This window comes from Marmota marmota, unplaced genomic scaffold (genome assembly GCF_001458135.2).
Source record: "Marmota marmota marmota unplaced genomic scaffold, marMar, whole genome shotgun sequence".
Taxonomy (NCBI): domain Eukaryota; kingdom Metazoa; phylum Chordata; class Mammalia; order Rodentia; family Sciuridae; genus Marmota; species Marmota marmota.
The window spans coordinates 40,284,456-40,305,495 of NW_026000037.1; the positions used below are offsets into that span (position 1 = coordinate 40,284,456).

General features: G+C 38.6%; 1 protein-coding gene across 1 annotated transcript in view; it reads right to left on the minus strand.

The window, feature by feature from the left end:
* The window catches only part of Neb (nebulin), a 200,620-nt gene that overhangs the window by 167,871 nt on the left and 11,709 nt on the right, over nucleotides 1-21,040 (minus strand). Inside the window, exons 10-25 of the mRNA XM_048812256.1 lie at nucleotides 17,109-17,213; nucleotides 12,740-12,844; nucleotides 11,928-12,035; nucleotides 10,138-10,254; nucleotides 8,556-8,660; nucleotides 8,352-8,459; nucleotides 8,147-8,251; nucleotides 7,605-7,703; nucleotides 6,426-6,530; nucleotides 5,343-5,450; nucleotides 5,146-5,259; nucleotides 3,846-3,947; nucleotides 3,641-3,748; nucleotides 3,447-3,551; nucleotides 2,394-2,492; nucleotides 337-441 (exon numbers count right to left, since the gene is read on the minus strand). Of these exons, the coding sequence (XP_048668213.1) occupies nucleotides 337-441; nucleotides 2,394-2,492; nucleotides 3,447-3,551; nucleotides 3,641-3,748; nucleotides 3,846-3,947; nucleotides 5,146-5,259; nucleotides 5,343-5,450; nucleotides 6,426-6,530; nucleotides 7,605-7,703; nucleotides 8,147-8,251; nucleotides 8,352-8,459; nucleotides 8,556-8,660; nucleotides 10,138-10,254; nucleotides 11,928-12,035; nucleotides 12,740-12,844; nucleotides 17,109-17,213 (1,698 nt within the window). The remainder of the gene's footprint in view (nucleotides 1-336; nucleotides 442-2,393; nucleotides 2,493-3,446; nucleotides 3,552-3,640; nucleotides 3,749-3,845; nucleotides 3,948-5,145; nucleotides 5,260-5,342; nucleotides 5,451-6,425; nucleotides 6,531-7,604; nucleotides 7,704-8,146; nucleotides 8,252-8,351; nucleotides 8,460-8,555; nucleotides 8,661-10,137; nucleotides 10,255-11,927; nucleotides 12,036-12,739; nucleotides 12,845-17,108; nucleotides 17,214-21,040) is intronic.

A 21,040-nucleotide genomic window follows, 5' to 3' on the forward strand; every position in this document is an offset into this window, starting at 1 on the left:
CTAAAGACTGCTATCCTGATGTATAATGGATAATGCAAAATGATGACCATTTGGAAAAGGTGAAATGGGATATTTACATCAGAGATACCTTATAAAACTACTGGGGTTAGCAGAGGGATAAATGAGAGAATACTTCTGATAGTTACAGAGGCCTTGGAAAACAAAATCTGATAGCGAAGTAAGGGTCTTCAGTGCTTTGAGCCTTACAAGCTCCACTTGCACTGTGGTAACAATCTCAACAGTTGTTCGTATGCATAATTCCTAATTTTTTCTTTTTAAATGAACACCTGTGACATTTCCTCTCTTCATACAGGCTTCTGAGGCTTCGGTACTTACGTCACTCAGGTTGTAGGCATTGACTCTGTGTTGGATAAACTCTGGGGCATCTGCTGGCACGTTGCACTTGAACTTCTCGCCTTCGTGTTTGGCTTTGTAATTCAGCTGAAAAACAGTAGAGGATATTAGTATGGGCTGAATGTATCCCCAAGTTTTATGTGTTGCAAAGTTAAATCACAAAGTCATACATTACTGGTATTTGAGAGGTGGGACCTCTGGGAGATGGCTGGATCATGAGTGCTCTGCCCTGATGGATGCATTCATCCACTCATGGATTAATGGATAAAAGGGCTATCACAGGGGTGGTTTTATTATAAAAGTGAGCTCTGGGTGGCTAGATCTGTCTTGCTTCAACATTATAATGCAGCAAGAAAGCCTCACCAGATGCTGGCACCACATTCTTGGACTTCCCAGGTTCCAGAAATATGAGAGGTTTATTTATAAACCTGTATTCTTTATAAATTACTTGATCTCAGGTATGTTGTTATAGCAACAGAAAATAGATTAAGACATATCCAAACAGTGCAGGGTAGCAATTTCCTTCAATTTATGTAGGGATATATATATACCAAAGTTTTTGATGGCCCTCTTCTTTCTTTCTTTCTTTCTTTTTTTTTTTTAAAGAAAAATGCCTCTTAACAGAATTCAATCCTGTCAAAATCTAGCACAGAATTTGAATTCTCATTTTCTCTTTCAGGGATAGTGGTATAACCAGACTTTGGGGCACCATTTTGTAATTACTATTAGACTATATACATGGGGAACAAATCTGATCAACACCACTAGGCTGTGCCTAGTGGGCATGAAAACCCAAAACTTACGAAATTCTGCAATCAGAATAGTAACAAAGGCCACCAATAACTCTAAGTAAAATACTAGGCTAAAAAGATAAATTCTCATTAAAATATTAAACTTGGGACTTTAAATTTTTAAGAAGGTGATATAAGGTAGAAGTATAAAGAAGGAATGAGGCTGTTGAATTTTAGGGCTAAAAGCAAAATGCACAAGACTGAGAACTGTGCATTAAGTACCTCCAAGACAGAGCCTGTGGCCTAACTGGGCCAATAAGAAGAACACTGTAACTAGACAACTGTACAGCCCCATGTTCTTCTGTAGTTTGCTGAGTCTAGCCTGGTCAATATGGTTAGTGTTCAGCTGTTCTTTATTCGGTCACAAAATGTTAATGTGCTAGGGAAAGTTGCATATGAACTGATATGACTTCTAAGTGATACCAATGCTATTGTCTTTACCGATTGAATGGGAGCTAACTTGTGTGACTAAAACCCATTTTCTAGTTGGGTAAACTATATCTTTCCCTGACTTTAGAACTTAGCACATTAGTACCTTGCTACTTACAGTGTGTCTAGCAATCATAGCAGCAGCAACAGCAGCACCTAACAACTCTTACAGACTCAGAGCATGAGGTTACCCCAGACTTAGTGATTCAGAATCTACACATTAACAGGGACACTGGGTAATCACAAGAATGTGCATGTTTAGGAAGCATGTTGTTCTGCCTGATTCCAGCATGCTTGGGCCATTCCTGCCTTCCACTTTTCCTAACTAAAAGGTTGAAATGCCCATCCACTCTCTCCAACGCCATTCTATTTTAATTCAGTAGGATAATTGTCTACTAGTTCCTTATCATTGCCTGAAGTCGTTGTTATTAGTGTGCTTTATTTTTGTAAATCTTTGTTAGCAAACTCAAGAATATGAATGTTTGCCTTGTTACCTACCCCAATAAATGCATTTGTTGGTGCTTCATTTAAAAAGATGGCATGAAGTTTTAGTGTGCTTATGATAGACCCTAATGAGTAAGTTTGGTACTTCTAGTAAAAATCAATGAGGTATTGAAGAACTGTGAGCTACTTTTATTATCTAACATGGTTTTCTTTAAGCCCCATTTCAATCTAGGAGCTTTATTTGCATTTTATTCAACAAAAAATAACATTACTGGGATGGTAGATGAGTCTATGAAGAATAAGCTTGTAAATGCTGACATTTTAAATAAGCCAAGCACTCTGGGTCACCCATACTTGCACCAGCCAGGCACTTACATCACTGAGCTGTTTGGTGTTGAGCTGGGCTTGCAGTAGTACAGGAGTATCAGTGACCGCCGTGAATTTAGTCTTATCCGGATGAACTTTATAGGTATGCTAGAAAAGAAGATATCCTTCAATGAAATTTTATGCTATATCTTCATATTCTTGTTCATATACACACTAAAGCATGAAAAGGTTCTAGCCAAAAGTTGTTTTATTCTTGAAAACTTGATTGATTACATTCTTAACTCCTTTTTTGCTCTTCCTCCCCTCTCCTCCTGCAGTTATCTCGTCTTTCTGTTACATTCCAGTCACTCATCTTCCAGTGCTGAAGCCCTGCAGTGGTTCTCCATTGCATTTCGTTTGCAATCTAAACTGCACCATGGTGGAAGAACCCTGCAGGATCCACCCTCCTTCACCTCCTGCCGTTTTACCTCTTGCTACTCTTCCCTCCCCAGTATCACAGTAACCTCATCCTTTCAGGCTGTTCTTCCTGCTTCTCTACCGCTCATCTTGGTGTGGTTGTACAGTCTGTCTCAGACCTTCTTTGACCTTGTAATTCAAGGCACTGAACCACTCTCTCAACAGCATCTTGTTTTAATTCCTCCCTTTCTCATCATTGCCTGGTATCTTTCTTGCTTCTGAGCTCTCTTCCTTTGTTTATCATCTGTCTCTTCCTCCCTGGAAGCTCCAAGAGAGGCATCTCACTGTGTTCTCTATCTTTTCCCAGCACCAAGGACAGTGCCTGGCACCTGCCAGCTCCTCTTGTAAATTTGTAGAATGGCGAATGCCAAACCTCTCTCAAACCTGTGTGTCCTCCTTTTGCCCTGAATTTGCATACATATAAACTAAGGACAGAAAGGTCTATAAAACCTAAAATTACTTCATAATGAAATGACTTCTTTGTAGTAATTTTTGTGTTTCCTGATTCTACCCAAAAAGCAAAATTTTAAATTTAATGTCTCTGGCTAACCACTAGATGTTAGTATTTAAATTCCTGCTAAATTTACCACTAGATGTCACAAGAACCCTAAACCCAATTTCAAGAATCCAGGGCAGCTGACGTACGTCTTTACACTGGTCCAGCTTCTTAATTGCTTCGTATTCTTGTGTTATTGTCTGAGGGAAGTAGCATTTCCCTTTATCTTCTTCATATTCTGCTTTGTAACTTTTCTATAATGAGAAAAAATAAAAATAGATCAGGATTGCTATTGTTCCAAACAATGTCTCTGCGAGGCGTGAATAATTGTCTTCAAACTTACGTCACTATTTTGAGCAGAAACTTTCATGCAGTGTGTGTGATATGGGTCTTCAAAGCTGCCTACATAATGTCCCAAAATATTCTTTACATATGAATCTTTATATTTTGCCTGAAAAAGAAAATGTGCACAACTCATATTAATAGTCATCTGTCAAACAAGAGGAAAGCCTTCCCACCCCAGAGATAATAACCAGGGCCACTCAAACCTCGCTGAAGTTCTTCAACAGTGTATCAAGTTGATATTTAGGGGTCTCGCAGTAATTCATGCTCTTTGCTTTTGTCTTCTCATAGTTTTCCTTGTATAGTCTCTGTCAAAGGGAAAAGAAAATTAAACAAAGAAAAATTCATCTCATGGAATAAAAACCTGGCATGTCATCGCCTCCCTTTCACCAATGTATTTTCTCCACATGTATTTTCCACTAAGCAGAAAAGCAGGATGGATATGCTTGAGGCTCATGACTTGTATAATCTCATCTGCTAAAAACCATAAATGTATTTACATTATTTGTCCCAATATTTCTCAGACTGAATAAATTATAGCGCATCAATACTATTATTCAGGAAAGTTACTGTCCTAAAATAATTCATTCCATTTGAATGTTTTAGGAGAAAAATGATTTTTTTTAGGTGCAAAATGAGGTGTAACAGTATAAGGTGGACCTTAGATACTTGGGCATAGTTTAAAAGAGGCATCAGTTTAGCACTTGGTGAAAACACAGTTTCTTACACTCCCGGAAATTGGCTTTATCATTAAGTTCTAACATTTTTTTTTTTTTGTAATAGCAAAACATGAAAAGATGACTTTTGTTTTTAATGTATGTATCATCTTTCTTCTAGTTTCTTTTAATTCTCTCATATAGAAATCCAAAAATATATTCAATAAAGATAAGAACACTTGTGAATGATATGAAAGGTAGGGGATATTATTTTCTTAATAGAAATTAGAAAAACAATTTTGGTAAAAGTTTTATTTTTAGCAAGTGTTTTAAAGTTTTTACAATGAGATCGATATTTTATAAAATTCCTAAAGTAAAATACTTTGTTTTTGAGTTTATGTTCTATCTAGTTTTTCCTGCTTTTTGTCTTTGAGTTGGTTTTCTCACGTCTTGCTTTTTATTTTCCTGCCTATGTCTTTGCAAACAACTTTAATCAGCTCAGGGCACTGAATGAATACACGCATGCCATATGCTACATACATTAAACATACTAAGATACGGAGCCCATTTCTAGGAAAAACAATAAAGAAAATTATATGGCTAGTACATTTTTCCTCCTAATGAGACAGAGGACACTAAGGGACCTTTGTAACACTTAGAGTCATCTCAAAGTACAGAGACATCAGTAAAAATGAGAAAGTTCATCTTTCCTAATCATCTGGCCTTTCACATTTGATTTGTCATCATGCACCTGAGATATCAGTTAGGTTAACTAACAGCCAACTCAAGGTTATATTAAACATCAGTGTGGCCAAATCTGAAAGTAAGCGTGATTTACAAAGAAACTCACATCACTCTGGTTTTTGGCTGTCTTCAAGGAATGCAGCATCTTGGGATCGTCGTTAATGCTGAGGGCTCCAATCATTTTCCCTCTGCTCTTCTCATAGTCTTTCTTGTACATCACCTGCAAAGACATCCCACCTGCTGGAGCCCACTCACCAGGACACAGCCTGGGGCCACCTGCCCAGATGGAAAGGCCATACTCACGTCGCTGGCATTCTTGCTGTTGGCTTTGGCTGCCAGCAGAGGGATGGCATCCACTTTAATGTCAAACTTCTTAGCTTTGCTCTTCTCCCAGTCTTGCTTGTAAACATTCTGGACAGGAAAATTTCAGCAAAGGAACAGGAACAAAAGCGATAAGTGTATTGTTACACCTAAAAGCTAAAGGGTAACTATTACCTCGTCTAAATATCAAACAGACAGACTCTGGGCAGTGTTGAGGAAATCATGCATACTTCAGATAATTCTGAAGCTAGAGTTTTTAGTTCTCCAAGATCAGGCTTCTCTGCTTTCCCTTAGAATCTTTCATTAAATTAATTCTAGTTTTCATACTAATATTTGATTTATAAACACTGAATGTTTTATAGAGTGGCACAAATATTCTCCAGGTAACTTACTTTTTATGGTATAAGGGCATCACTTTCATTTGATCTCTAAATCCTTTGCAAAGGTTATTTCATGAATCATTACTATACTCATTGATGCCAGATAATCTTAGTATTCATTTATAGAATTGAAGTAATTGAGATCCTCAAGGGTAATTTGACTTTTCTACAAAATTAAGCTCAGAAAATGAAAGACGGCAATAGATACCTGGCCTTCTGCCCTTTAACTACTCTGTATTCTCATTAGTGCAAGTTCTTTTACATGGAGAAATAAGTATAATTTGTGTAAAATAAGGACATTATAGGTCTGGGGAATAAATGGAAATGAAATTATATCTAAAATGTCAGGTTCTGAAAAAAATTAATTGTGGCATAACATAAATGAAAATGCGGTGAAAAGATCTAATACCCAGATTTGCAATTAAGCATACATGAGAGGTGGTAGTTTTAGGGTTGGTTAAAAGATATTAAGATTTCCTAACTGAATGAAGCTACTTATAAGATGGCTGTACACATCTTACAAGGTGAACTCATAGTCACCTTGGCAGACATATCAACATGACGTAAATGTTAACTGTTCTTCCATCTTTAACATTGAAGTCTGTGTTAAACTGCAGTGAATCAATTCAAAGATAAAAGCACTGGTTGTGGGTACCCCACATGGTACAGTGGGAATGGGACTTACATCACTCAGGTTGTAAGCGTTGACTCTGTGCTGGATAAAGGCAGGAGTATCAGGGGGTATGTGGCACTTGAACTTCTCACTTTCATGTTTAGCTTTGTAATTTAGCTAAAAGAGAGAGGGGTATTGGGTGGGGCAAGGGTAGAAGAAAACCAATTAGTTCAGGAGAAAAATTTCTGCAAAATTAAAAAACTTCTCTTGCATGGAACATTTTGTGAAGGAACAAAGTTGTTAAGATGAAAGAGAGATTCAGAGCTCCAGCTGGCCACCCTGCTTTGTTGAGCCCATATGCTGGACCTTTGACAGCTGATACCACAAGAGTTGCCATGACAAGACCCTCATGGAATGAAGTGGATTTCCCACATCCCACCCCTCCCCTGTGCATGCCACAGTGGGCCCACTAGGTCCTGAGACACACATGGTCCATCTTCCTTTCATTATCAATGCTTCACTTCTAGAGAAGCATCCCTGCGTGTCACCTCACGTACATCAGTGTTGCTGATGCTCCAACAGGAGCCTTCATTTCTGACTATGAATCTGCTGACATCACTTGTATTTTTATCTTTTAACACAAGTTTGGAAATTCATACTTAGAGCTTAAATGAAAAAAAATTGTCTCAAAGACTCCATTTCCCAGAAACTTATTTGGGAGAGAGAAATCCCATATGTTGAATACCTGGTCAGGGCCACCTTGAATGCTATACACACTTCTCCTTTCACTTGATTTCCACAACAGCCATAAATTATAAAAGGGACATATGAAGCACAGAGATGTTAAATAACATGGCCACCTGGTCATAAGTGATAGAGCTGGAAGTTTAGTCTGATTCCAGGACTCATTTTTTCCATGCTTTAAGGGGGTACATCAGTTTCTATCACAGAATCATTATTCTCCCAGGAAGATTGAAGACAACCAAACAGGAAAATATTTTAGGTGATTACAAATATATAAAAGTTAAACTTGTTAAAATTTACACAACCTTTCTTATAAATGTGACAAAAGATTGGATTTTATGGGCTGGGGATGTATATAGCTCAATGTTAAAACCCTGGCCTAGCATGAATGAGGCCCTGGGTTTTATCTCCAGACCTTCAATAAAGAAATAAAACTGAATTTTACATATAGAATTATAAAATACTCTCCCTTATAAGTGGATTTCCTGGCCATTTAGAGGAACTTACATCGCTCAGTTGCTTGGAATTGACTTGGGCTTGTACCAGAACTGGAGAGTCGGGAACTTGCGTGAACTTTGTTTTATCTGGATGGACTTTATAGGTGTGCTGTAGAAAGCAAAGGGATTTATTTTATCAGCACCTGTCAAATCCTAGGTGGTCCATGGGCTGAGCAGGCAGAACTTGACCCCCTCAACGCTAATAAAACATTCACTGACTATAGTCTAGTTCTAACTAGACTAAAAAACTAACTAAAAACTTTAGTTTTTTTAGTTTTATAGTCTGTAGTTTGGGGGATGCTCTTACAGCTATCTGAAAAGCCTTCCCATGTCCTCAGAGTCCCCATAACTCATTTAAGAAAAACGAGCTGGAATTAGCTCTTGAAATGTGGGAATGCCAAAGGAAGAAAATAGCTACTCTATTACAAGATAGATTTTGGTTTCTTACAATTTCCTCGCTTACATTTGCATAAGTGTCAAAATTTTAACTTTATCTTGACCACTAGACACTATAGAGGGCAATAACATTCCGAGTTCACACTACAGACTTACATCTTTACACTGATCTAGTTTCTTGATGGCTTCATATTCCTGAGTTATGGTCTGGGGGAAGAAGCCTTTTCCTCTGTCCTCTTCATATTCTGCTTTGTAGTTTTTCTATGAAGAGAAAAAGAAGTAGATAAAAAGATGCAACCATTGTATTCATGCCCCCCAACATGTGCTATTTGGAAAGCCAAACAACTGTCTCAGGACTTACATCACTGTTTTGGGCTGCGACTTTCATGCAGTGTGAATGATATGGATCTTCAAAGCTGCCTACATAGTGTCCTAAAATATTCTTTAAGTAGGAATCTTTATATTTAGTCTGAAAGACAAAATGTATTTCATTTGTTCATTGATTAAGTAATTTATCAAATGATGGGTCCTTATTAACTGCGGGGGTGATGGTAGGATTGCTTACGTCACTACTGAAGTTCTGTAGAACAGTATCAAGCTGGAATTTGGGGGTCTCGCAGTAATTCATGCTCTTTGCCTTTGTCTTTTCATAGTTTTCCTTGTATAGTTTCTGTCAAAGAAAAAAAAATCAGTTAAAATAGATTCCTGTCACTCCCACACTGATTAGAACACTCGTATTTTCCGAAACTAAACAAAAGAAGAAAAGATATTGCCTGTCAACTCTCTTAAAAGCTGACAGTCAAACATGGGGTGCCATGAATCACAAAGCTTTTCTATTAGCAAGTATTGTAAAGCCTAAGTCTTTAACATTTTAAAAAATTAAGAAACCAATATTCCACCTCTAACCAAGGCCTTAGTTCAGATGCTTGGGTATCTCTAGATTGTTCTTTGTCTCTCTCAATGCACATAATTTCCTCACTAAGGATACCCTGGCACACATAGAGGTTTTGAACTTTTGAACAAGTTTTTTTTTTTTTAAATAAACCTTCATGAAGAAGTAAACATAGGTTGAGAAATCCATAATCTCTCTTCCTTCTTGTACCAAGGGAGGAAAAAAAATCCCCCCCAAAAAAAGGCCTATATGAGAATCCAAACAATGAGTCATTACTAACTCTTCTTCTCTGCTAGGATTTAGCTTGAACAGCAATGAATCAATTATTGGTTTTAAATGCAGCTGTGAAAGCAGATCATTGTTACATTTTTCATGTTGGGTTTTCAAAATTTAAAATGATTCTATTCTTTTAAAATGTGCTTAGATTCCTGCTTTTATCAACAAAAGCAGATTTGCGCCTGAGATTGTACATGATTGATAAAGATGTCCTTCATTTCGAAGCACAAGTTTTGTATTGATTTCCCAGAACCGTTTGGACACTTGCACCCTCTCACTTGCCCCATCACCCCACCCCTCCCCAATCTCATGCACACATTTCCTATGGTGCTGACTTTATTCAAGGGTAAAGAAAAGATAACCAACCCACCCAGAGAGATGCATAAAATGATTAACTATTGAGAAAGCTTAATACAATCTACCATAAAGAAAAACCTCAAATGATCACATATTGAGTGTGTGTGTGGTGTGGTGGGGGAGATCAAATTGGTCTTAGGTCATTAGTCTTTAAATATCAAACTCAGGTTTATTTATCTAATTTACTTTACATCTCCTGGCTTAGTCAGACTCTTAATTCTACATGTAGAAAATAGAAATTCCTGTTGAGACACAGGGAGCAATCTTTTAAGCTCTGTGGTCAGCAAATGATGGTTTCTGGGGTGAAGACCTGTCTTTGAAAGTCTTCTGCTCTGTCAAAGTCACTGCACATCTCCTTGTGTTCTTTGCCCACAGAGGTCCAGCCACTTGGAGCTTCTAACCACAAGAGGATTTCCTTGTTCATTGAACTAAACCCCAAGCTTGCAGAGATTGAGCCTTATCCCACTCAGAGGCATTCATAACTAGTTCCCATGAAACGGTTACTCCCTAACCTTAAAGTATTTGTAAAGTTATGTATATATTTAGTCATTATGGAAAGAAAAAAGACATCATTCTTGCAGCCAAGGTTTATAAAACACTTTTTTGAGAAGAATATACTTACATCACTTAGGGCATTTCCTGCCGCCTTCAGCTGCCTGAGCAGTGGATTCTCTGAAGCAGGAAGTACATTATAATCTGCTTTTCCTTTATTCTTTTCATAGTCTTCTTTATATTTTACCTGTAGGATGAATAAAGTGATAAATTAACTCCAGTTATTTTTGTCCCCAATCTCCATTATGGGTATTATGACATAGTTCCACAAATCAATTTTCTTTTTAGAAAAATGGCAGCTTGACATTGTACAAGCAAAATACTCATAGTAACTCATAATAGCGGCAGAGAAACTGCATAAATTTCCAGGATACTTTTTTCTTCTCATTCATTTATTTATTCAGAAATATCCATAGGAGGTTGATTATGTGCCTGGCTCTGAGACAGACACAAGAAAGAATAACACATGGTCCCAGCCCTCAAAGAGAAAAAAAGATACATAAATAATGGGAGAGAGAATGACACAAATAATGACAGCACATCGGGTCCCAGATGCCTGCTGCTGTAGAACCTTCACTCAGCTCTTACCCTCCAGCTGCCTCTCTGTCAACACAGTTTTAAAGAAACTCAGCTAGAAGCATCCTCACCCTCTTCTTTCATGCCTCACCTGCGACTGTGTGTTGAGCAGCACATATTTAATGCACAAGCAGGAAGACGAGGAAAGAGCTGTGGTGTGAAGAATAGTGGCAACCTCACCCTGTCATTTTGTCCTTCCCAACTTGCACTTTTCATTTCAGCCCTGGCAGAAGCAATAAGTTGGTGGTGGGGTGGGAGGAGAGCCTAAAGTCCCCACCAGGAGCACATCAGTGGGAGGTAGAACAAGATTCTGGTTCTGAGCATGATCCCTAGTCTAAATCATTCTTTCAGTTGGGATAATCATAGAAGTTTAAAGAATCCTAAATAAATGACCAACAATTGAAGAATCTCAGAAAACAAAATGGATCAGCTTAGTATCGAAAGGCAAGAGACACACAGCTGAAACTCAGATGCACCAATCCTGCAGCCTACAGTATCACAGGGGGACTCCACTGGTGTAGAAGACACAGCCTTTCTGCCTTATGGAATTATTATATGTTCTTGAAAAATGGAAATGACCAGAGAGCAAATTCACAGATCCCACTCTCCCCTATCTGCTTCTGGGATACAAATACTTCTCTGTTATGTGGGTGGATTGTCAGGACTTGTGACAAAGCCATCCCTCCTCTTAAGCACCAGATCACGTCCCCTTTCACCTATCATGGATGCCACTCCAGCCATTCTCCGTCTTCCAACATCAACCCATGTCCCGTGTCTACCGAAGGTTTTCATCATAGAAACATGGTGGGGTTTTTTTTCCTCCTATCTTACAAACTCCTTCTTCATCCACTTTTCCATCAGCTACTTCCCTATTTTCTTTCTTCCAACCAGGAAAATATTTGGAAAGAGTTGAATATACTCATCCCTTCAATTTTTTTCTTCCTATTCACTCATGGACCCTCTCCAAGTAGACTTGACCAAATTGCTCTGCAGATTGCCACCCACGTGTCAGCAAACCTACTCCAGAAACATCTGGCACTCTTGATGACTCCCTTCTCACTTCACCTGCTCCTCAGCTTATACGGCTCTTTCCCATCTCTGCACTTACATCCTTTTGCTGATATATTATTGTTTTTATTCTGCTCTTCAAATGCCTGAAATTCACTGGTCTCAACCTTGATAGTTCCCTCCAAAACCCACCCTTCCTTTTTCATTATGTGTAAGAGCAGAGTTAGAAATTTACCCCACTAAAACCATCAAGATCAACAGGACAATCCCTCATACCTTGCTAGCTGCCAACCCAGCTTGTTTATTCACTTTATACTCTGGTGTTTCGGTCTGCATAAAGTAGATCTGGTCTTTGAGGTTCTCAAAATCTTCCTGATATTTCCTCTGTAAAACAATAAACATACTGGAGAACAAACTGTGCAAGAGTTCACATGAGAGGACACAGGGCATTTGAAGTCATCCAAAGCCAAACACCCCTTGGTTTAAGAGGTCAGATTACAATCAGAGAATGTGGTGCCCTTGCAAAAATGATCAGCAACTTAATGGAGATTTATAACCATTAGAATAAGCTGGAAAAATGATTAGAAAGGCCTGTTCTGGCTACTAAGAAAGTGCTTCTTGAAAGCAAGAAGCAGAGTGAAGAAAAAGAACAATTAAATTTCCAACTTCCCATTAAAAGAAACTAAATTAATCAATTTTACAAAGGTAGTTTGGTGCCCCATGCAAAGAATAAATTTATTTTTTTCTATATTTTTATTGGTGCATTATAATAGCATATAATGGTGGGATTCATATAGAATAAACACAAAAGAGCCCCTTTAACTTATACCAACTGCACTTTGCAATCAGTAAGAGGGTCTCATCATCTTGTTCCTGTGAAAATTGAGGTAAAAATAAGGGCATTTGTTCAAAATAAATTTTTAAAAGGAAAGAGTTCGTGGGATTTCTTTTAAAATAGGAACTCTGCATCACCTCCTGTCCCTAAGAAGAGGGACCTCCAGTGCTCTGGCACTACTTGAGTAGATGGCTAGAAGTCATGCAGAAAGAGGGTCCCCTGCCGAGACACCTAGCCTTCTGTTCCTACTTACTGTGCTGAGGTTATCGGCATTCATTCTGGCAGTTGCAATTTCAAAGCAAGGTGTCTCACTCCATTTGCCTTTGACTTTCTTTTCATAGTCTTCTTTGTATTTTTGCTAAGAGAAAAAGAGAAAACACTTAAGATTTCAGAGGTTCTTTATGAATACATAATTCAAGATCTTCTAAACTTCTTTTTTTTTTTTTTGGTAGGGATATAGCCCTTCATCCTGCTTGCTGTCAGAGGAAGAAAACTCTAGGATTGGGAGGGGCACTCAGGCTTGACGCATCCCAAAACCAAGATACAGAGAACTTTGTAATACAGTTTGAAGTTTAGAAGCAGCAGATAGTCCTAAATAATAGGGCCAAACCTTGGGCTACTGTTGAGAAATAGGTATTGTGTCTATAGATTAATGAAAATTGAGTAGGAGATTAATCCTCACAGTGAACGACAGATGTCTGATTTTTAAAAAGATATTAAAACAAGATATAAAACAGAGTATAAGACCACCCAGACCCCTCATTCAAGGTCCTTCCTGCCTTCTTAACCTATCTGAACTAAAGATTATTATTTCTTCCTACACAGCAGCTGAAATAGGTCAGGGTGGAGATGGATCACTTGCAGTCCACTCCTGAGTCCAGGATGACTCTGTTCTTGTTAGCTGCTGAGGAAGTCATGGCCTCCCCTGAATTTGCAGGTGGAGAGAAGTTAAAAGGACAAAGCCCTGTAGCTGGAGGAAGAAGAGGAAGAGGGAGGCAGATACCAGCGGAGACTCTCTGCCATTCAAGGAGTCTCACTGTGCATGTTGGGGCATTTTGCAGTGAAACATGGGATACCATCACATGGGTGTGACACCCAACACCCCCTACCACTTCGCTCCCACTCCATTGAATTCAGAATTGACCAGTGGAAACCTAGAGGAAATAATTAAATTTCCCTACTCTTTTTATTTGTTCAACAGAGGAAAATACACTGGGTCAATTACAAGCTCTGGGACACCTTCTGTGGCTAAATGGGGACCATATGTCAATAAATAGACCAAGATTCCATCCCCAAAGTATTGTCTGTCCTCCCCAGAAATCAACTAAAGTTACTTCCATTGAACTGCCAATCAGGTCCCTTAATGTCTTGGTGAAACATATGACCTCATTTTCTATTTTCCATGTTTGCATCTTAGTTTTTATATGGTTATTAAATAGAAAGGAATATAAAGCTAGTTAGTTAATCACATTTTTTTCTGTGAATAGCTAAAACTGAGACTCCTGATGGCCCCATTCATAGAAGTTATCCTTTCAGAGAGCATGGAAGGGGTCCCAACTGGTATTTTTTTATTGCCAACTGTGGGCCCAGGGGTTACCTTCCTGACTCAATCAAATCTCTTCTTGTAAAATCAATAGGAGTCTTCTCAATTCTATGCAATAGAGTTTCCATTTCAGAAGAACAGAGCTTTTTGCTATGTAACAATATGTTGCTGAAAGATTTTATTTAAAAAAAAATTCTAGATTCCAGTTTCTAACATAAAATCTTATGTTTTTACTATTGTAAATCTGGAGGGAAGTAGAGAGGCAGGCCCAGAGGAACTGAAGGGACCTCCAAGTGTTCCATTCAGAACCCCACTTCTAGGTGGTGACAGGGCACCTATTTTCCTCACCAAGAATATCTACTGATATGAACAACTTTGTTTACCTATCCATCTGCATTTAGTGCTATAGAATACACCTGAGCCAGGAGAGGGTGCTAGCATGTAGCTCATTAATTTAGCCAAAGACAAAGGTAAAAGAATTCCTTCTGACAGGTAATAATAAAGAAGGCTGATAAATAGAATGTATTATGAATAAAACTCTTGTAGATATGTGACCATTACCATCTGCACTGTAAGACAAAGGACGGATCTGGAAGATACAATCTGGCAAGGGAATGCCAAGTGTTTAAATGCATGAGAGTCGGTAAAAGAGTTTTTTTGGAGAGAAAGAGGACATGATGATGTAGGAATATGGGTCAGAAGAGCTTGTTAATGGGGGAGACTTCAAGAGAAGGGAAGAGCCCCATAGATAAGTCACCTTTGGCAGCCATGCGCCTCTGTTGCTAAATGGAGTGCTGCCAAACACAAGCATTAATCTCCAGCATGATTATTATTCTGGATGCACAACAGTCATTAAGAACTTGGAAATCTAGATAAGACTAGGATGAATTATGTCACTATGGTCAAATCCAGTGACCTTTATCCACAGCCACTCTCCCCTTATCTCATATTGTACCACAAGGGTAAACTCAGGTCTGGCAATGCTTTCAAAGTACCCAATACTGTCACCTTATCCAAATAGAGTGGTACTCTCCAATAGACATACAATGAAGGGCACTTTAGTAAAAAGGAACAGGTGGGAAATTAATAATATACTTTAACCCATTAAATGCAAAATATTGTCATTCCAACATGTAATCATATAAAATAATGAGCTACTTCACATTGTTTTTTTTCTTTCCTAGTAAGTTTTCAAGGCCAAGTGTATATTTCTCACATATAGAGCTTTGAGTGTTATGAAACAAATTTTTCCCCCAAACCCAAATTCATTTGTTGAAGGTTTGACCCGCAATGTGATGGTAGTTAGAGTTGGAGATTTTTGGAAATACTTAGGGTTAGGTGAGCTCATGTCCCTATAAGGAGGGTAAGCAAGAACACAGCTCTCTGTCTCTACCATGTACAACAAGAAGGTGGCTTATCTACAAGCCAAGAAGGAGGCCCTACCAGGAACTGAATCCTTGATCTTGGACTTCCACCTTCCAGAGTTGTGAGAAATAAATGTCTGTTGTTTAAGCCATCTTGTGTATGGCATTTTGTTACAGAGCCCAACTTGACTAATATACTCTGTTTATACTGGTCACATTTCAAAGGCCCGATAGTCACATTTTGCTAGTGGTTACCAGATTGAAAAGCATAGTTCTAATCTGGCTAACCTAAATTGGTGAAAAAAAATGATTACAGAGGAGTTTAAAGTGAGTTTTTAAAATTGCCAACATTGCATACTCAAATAAGGTAAAAGAATATTTCCTTAGTAAGACATCTTTTTAAATATGCTTTAAATAAAAATATTCTTTTTATTTCTAAATGACCATTTAAAAACAACTTTTTTATTTTAAAAGATAAATTTTCCTCCCCAATCTTATTTCCAATAGCAACACTTTCAGTAATCATCTCTTTACACAGTTCTTAAGTTAATTTCTGCTTAGCCCTGGGAAAAATGTCAGGTTGGTGTTTTCTTATTAGTGAAAATTCTCTATACTTTCTAGATTCTTTCTATAAACAGCTCCCGGTTCTACAGTGTAGTCCACAAAAGCAAACACTGAAGTGATTTCATCATCTGTATATTTTTTTCATTCTCTAGGAAAGAAATATTACCCCCACCAGCAAATTATTTTTTATTTAAAAAAATTTTTTTTTGTACCAGGGATTGAACCCAGAGGCACTCAACCACTAAGCCACATCCACAGCCCTTTTCTATATTTTTTATTTTGAGTCAGGGTCTCACTAAGCGTAGAGCCTCCCTTAGATGCTGAGGCTGGCTTTGAACTTGTGATCCTCCTGCCTCAGTCTCCCAAGCCACTGGGATTACAGGTGTGTGCCATCATGCCTGGCCCAAGATAATGTTTTTTAAAAGTAGAAATCTAGAGTTTCCATGAAAATTCAAGCAGAAGACTAAACTGAGACTCAACTCCACTGAGGACAAAGAAAAGTATTTAAAAGCAGCAGTATCCCAGGAGAAAGTGACCTGATTTGGACCAATTTAAAACAGGACTTCAGCATGGGCCTATTCAGCAGTTCAACATTTGTCTCTGCATTCCTTGTCAGGGCTGCATTCCTTATCAGGGCTGCATTCCTCTGAGCTAGTTCACCAGCCTAAATATAGGCAGACTAAGCTGCTTGCTAGAGCCTTAAAAGTTATGGAGTGTACTGCCCAGTGCTGTCAGCTAAGCTGTGTCTGAGGGCCCACTCACATGTTCTTATCTGTGCACACCTGATTGTATAAAACTGTAAAGTGTCTTCACACCAAATTAGCCCAGATCCTCCATGGAAGGGTGCAGTTATTCAAGTTACTCTGTTAGTATTAGTCTCATAAGTAAAAATGTCAAGTGACATTAGGACACAGGCTCTGTTTTCAAAAGGTGACTTTGACATTTAAAAATGACCAAGTCATCAAGCTGGCTAAACTTATTAACATCGTTTATAGTGTGGATAGATGTGTTACTCTTGCTGTAGAGTTTTGGTTTCACATGCAGAAAACATTCTGTTTTGTATTCAATTCACCTTTAGTTTCTTTCTTAAATGGTTGAAATCATTAAGCGGAATTTCCAAAAGACACAGGGTCCCAGCTCTGTTTACTTACCTTGCTCACTTGATTGGTTACTTTCTTGGCAAATTCGATATCTGGAGGATCAGGCAGAGATGTGAATTGAGACTGCTGTTCGATGTGACCTTTTTTGTAGGTAATCTGACAAAATAAAAGACAGGAATGCTCATGAGTCATAAAATTATACCATTTCTCATATTCCATTTATTAGCATGTTTTTTAAAAAAAAAGATGATGCTTCCATCTTTGTATGAAGTCTTCAATTTTAGTACCCATGTTATCATAATTTGTCCTTCTAGACAGTACATGTCCTTGTTCTCAGTACAGCTAGTTATTTCTATGTCTTTGAGTCTTCTCTCTTTTCCGGGGTCTTCTTGACCCTAGATCTTTTGTTTCCTTCCATTTGTTTTCATACCATGTTGTATAATTTCAATTTTTATTTTTCACCACCATCCTCAACTCTCAGTATCTTGTCTTTTCTCCATTCTTACTTAATTAGCCCTCAGTTGTGGGTCAACACTATCACATACTTTCTGTTCTTATGCCCAGAATGCTGAGTGTTACAGAAGAAAAATCACACAAATCTAATGATAACATAAGTAGGACTAAGAGGGACACAGGAAGAAGGTATAGGGGAAGAAGCTTTGAACCCCAGCCCTCAGCTTGAAATCTATGGGCCTACCCACTTGTATGTTCTGTGAACAACTTGGTTTGGTCTCTGTATCCAATACTTTACGACTTTGTGGTATCCATTTGCCACTGTCTTCAAGCATCCCATAGTATGTCCCTGGTCAGCCCCTATGCCCAGAAACTAGTCTAAAACCCCAGCACTGTCCTTAAGTCTCCAGTCAACTCTACCTTACTCTCAGCTTCCTGTTGTAAACAAAGGCTACACTTCTCCAACTCAGCCCTGCCCCCCCACCACCTGCCCTGACTCCTAGGAGAAGCATCCCTTCCAAAGGGCCCGGCTTCTGCATGCTGGGTACCATTCCTTCCTGTTGCCCCTTGCGCCCAGTTCTGACGGTCACCCCTTTCCTTTCTCACAGTTTCAATCTCCCCTCTTCACCAAGGCCTTCCCTTCAGCCTCTAAAAGACCTCTATCACCTTAAAATAAGGATGGTATTTATGAGTCATGCATCCTTTTCACTCTTGTTGTTCTTTTTCTCTTTATTACTGATTCTTCTGGAGTTTTCTTCCACCAATTTTGGCCCCACCTCCATTAATGCAAAACTATTCATAGACTCTTAGATATATGTGACCCTCAAATTCCTCAGGGCCTTCTGTATGCTGTTTCCTCTCTCAGGAATATCCCGACCCCACTGACTCCCCATCTGTCTGAAACTGCTGCTGCTTCTCCTCGTCTCAGGATGGCATGACTTGCCCTCCTTTGTCTCCAGTACCCAATGGCATGAGCCCTCCCTGACTCCCAAAGTAGACGCAGTTTCCTTCTCTAGGGATCTCACTCAAGGTGACCTTTACCTCCTTCAGATAACACTGTAAGGAATTGTCTACATGTCTGTTTTTTCTTGGACAGTGAGTCCTGGGATGGCAAAGGAATGTCCTCTCATTGGGAACACTTGTGGCCTGCATGGTCCCTGACTGGAGGAATGTTCAGTGACTGATTTCAGAATGTGGGTCTTACACACCAAGTCTGTGAGGGGACAATAGGAGGATTATCCCAACTCTTCTGTCACACAACTGTGAGACTTCTACAGATTTTTTTTTTCTTTCCACAACCAGTATTCTTAATTAAAAAAAAAAAAGGTTCGATAATGCCATGGTCCTAATCACTTTATTCTTTAACCAAGTCTAACTGTATCTTACCCCATCTGTCTAGTGCCTGTAACAAGAGCTTTCATGAACATCAAATCAACTGGGATATAAAACAGTTTTAAAAATGCATAAAAGGCATAAATTCCACTGCCGAGTTTCTTTTAAGTAAGTGAAGACTTTATTTCAGGCATAGGCCAACTGGAATTTTCCATGCCTGCTTCAGTCCTTAGGGAGAAGATAACATGCAAACAGGAGAAATGCTTATTCCAAATGACATTCTGTCAAGAAGTTTCAGAGAAATCAGATCTAAAAGTCCAATTTTCTCAGAAACTTGTTCAGAATTCTGTCTCGTTAGAATTCTGCACTCTAGATCAGCTTAAAGGGCTGGGGATGTAGCTCAGTGGTAGAGAGCTTGCCTTGCATGTGCAAGGTTCTGGGTTCAATTCTCAGTGCCACCAAAAAAGAAAAAAACAAAAGAAAGGGGAAAGAAAGTGTTTGAACATTAGGAAATAGTTTTTAAAAATAAATAGATCAACTTAAAGACTCTCTTGGTATTTGTAATATATGTTGTCTCTACTTACATAATAAGGGAACTATGATAAGTAGAGTTAAAATTGTCATAGGAAGAAGAGACAGGAGAGGGAGCAGGAACATCTAAATCTAAGCCCCTAGCTGAAAATCTATATGCCTACCCAGTGGTATGTTCTGTGAACAAATGCTTGCTTAGGGCTGTATGCTGGATATTTGTAGAAATTTGTGGTGCTGACAATAGTATTAATAGCATGTTGATAATCTGATACTTAGTGCATACTTGGTCTGCAATCAAAACAAAAGCTCTACTGTAATTGCCAGGTCCTACTGAAGAAGAGTAGAGAAGATTTCATTATTATATATTCTCCTTCATTATGTTCTCTTTTGTGCTATCTCAAAAGTGTGGCCAAATCAATTGTTTGACATTCACTAGACTGCTATGGAGGTAATCCTTCCTCTGTTTCATGGATAAAGGGAGATACAGGAGATTAAGTGTCTTCTTGGAAACCTTTCCCTGAGCTTATATGACATGGCATTTCCTGGTCCCCCTTCAGCTTCTCTGATCTCATCCTTTGCTGGCTCCTCTCCAGATGTCCTAAGTGTGGGTGTCCTCCAATGCTGCCCTTGGCCCTACACTCTTCTGCCTCCCTCATGCATTTCAAGTCTCCAACTATCATTTTTGCTCTGATGACTTTAAAATATTAAGTTCTTGTCCTAATCTCTAATCTCTGTGACATTCTAAATTTCTGTACATTCCTAGAATGCCTTGATCTGAATATTCCTCCCATTAAAACAAATCTGCTTCTCTTTCCATTAGTGCATCTTTACCAGGTGTACCCCATTCACCCTGACCACCTATCTATGATCATAAACTCATTTATGACTTCTTTCTCTCCATCTCCAGCATCCAGTATCATTAACATTTGTTAATACTTATTACCGTCAATTTCTTTCTTCTTCACCTTTACCTCCACCATCTGATCCATCTATATCACTAAAATAGACTTCTACAAATATCACTGTTTCTAGTGTTTTCCTAGTCCCAACTCACCATATTGTCTATCAGATTTTTTCCACATTCTTTTATCATGTTGTTTCCCTCTCAAGCATCTAATGATGCTGTTCATTGCCTCCCCTATTGTGGCAAAGGTATTTTGTCTGATTTCTAAAGTCCTGCTGTCAGCAGTCTCACAATCACATCATTCACATTCTTTGTTCCATGATATCCAGACTCATTTGACCTTGGTCCCTCGTTCAAGTGCAGTCTCCACTTGGGATGTCTTTCTTCTTCATCACTACCCAGCCCTTCTGGATCTGCCTCCACATGACCTTCTCTGATTACGTATGTGTCCTTTCTTACATCAGGTATTAGACTATAGTATTTTGTTTTTAACATTTTTTTGTTGTTGTTGGACATATATCGTGGTCATATTTTAGCCTAATTATAAATTCTCAAAGGAAAAGATGAACACTTCTTGTAGTACTTTCCTATCCTGCTAGGTATGGATGCATAATGGAGTTCAGTAAATAATCACTAATCACTTGCTAACGGCTCATAACAATGTTATGAATTCATGAACTACAGAATCAAAAGCTCATCTTAGAAGTAGGTACCCACACTCTATGTACTATGTGACTCTAGGATCTTATTAAGCCTTCTTTGT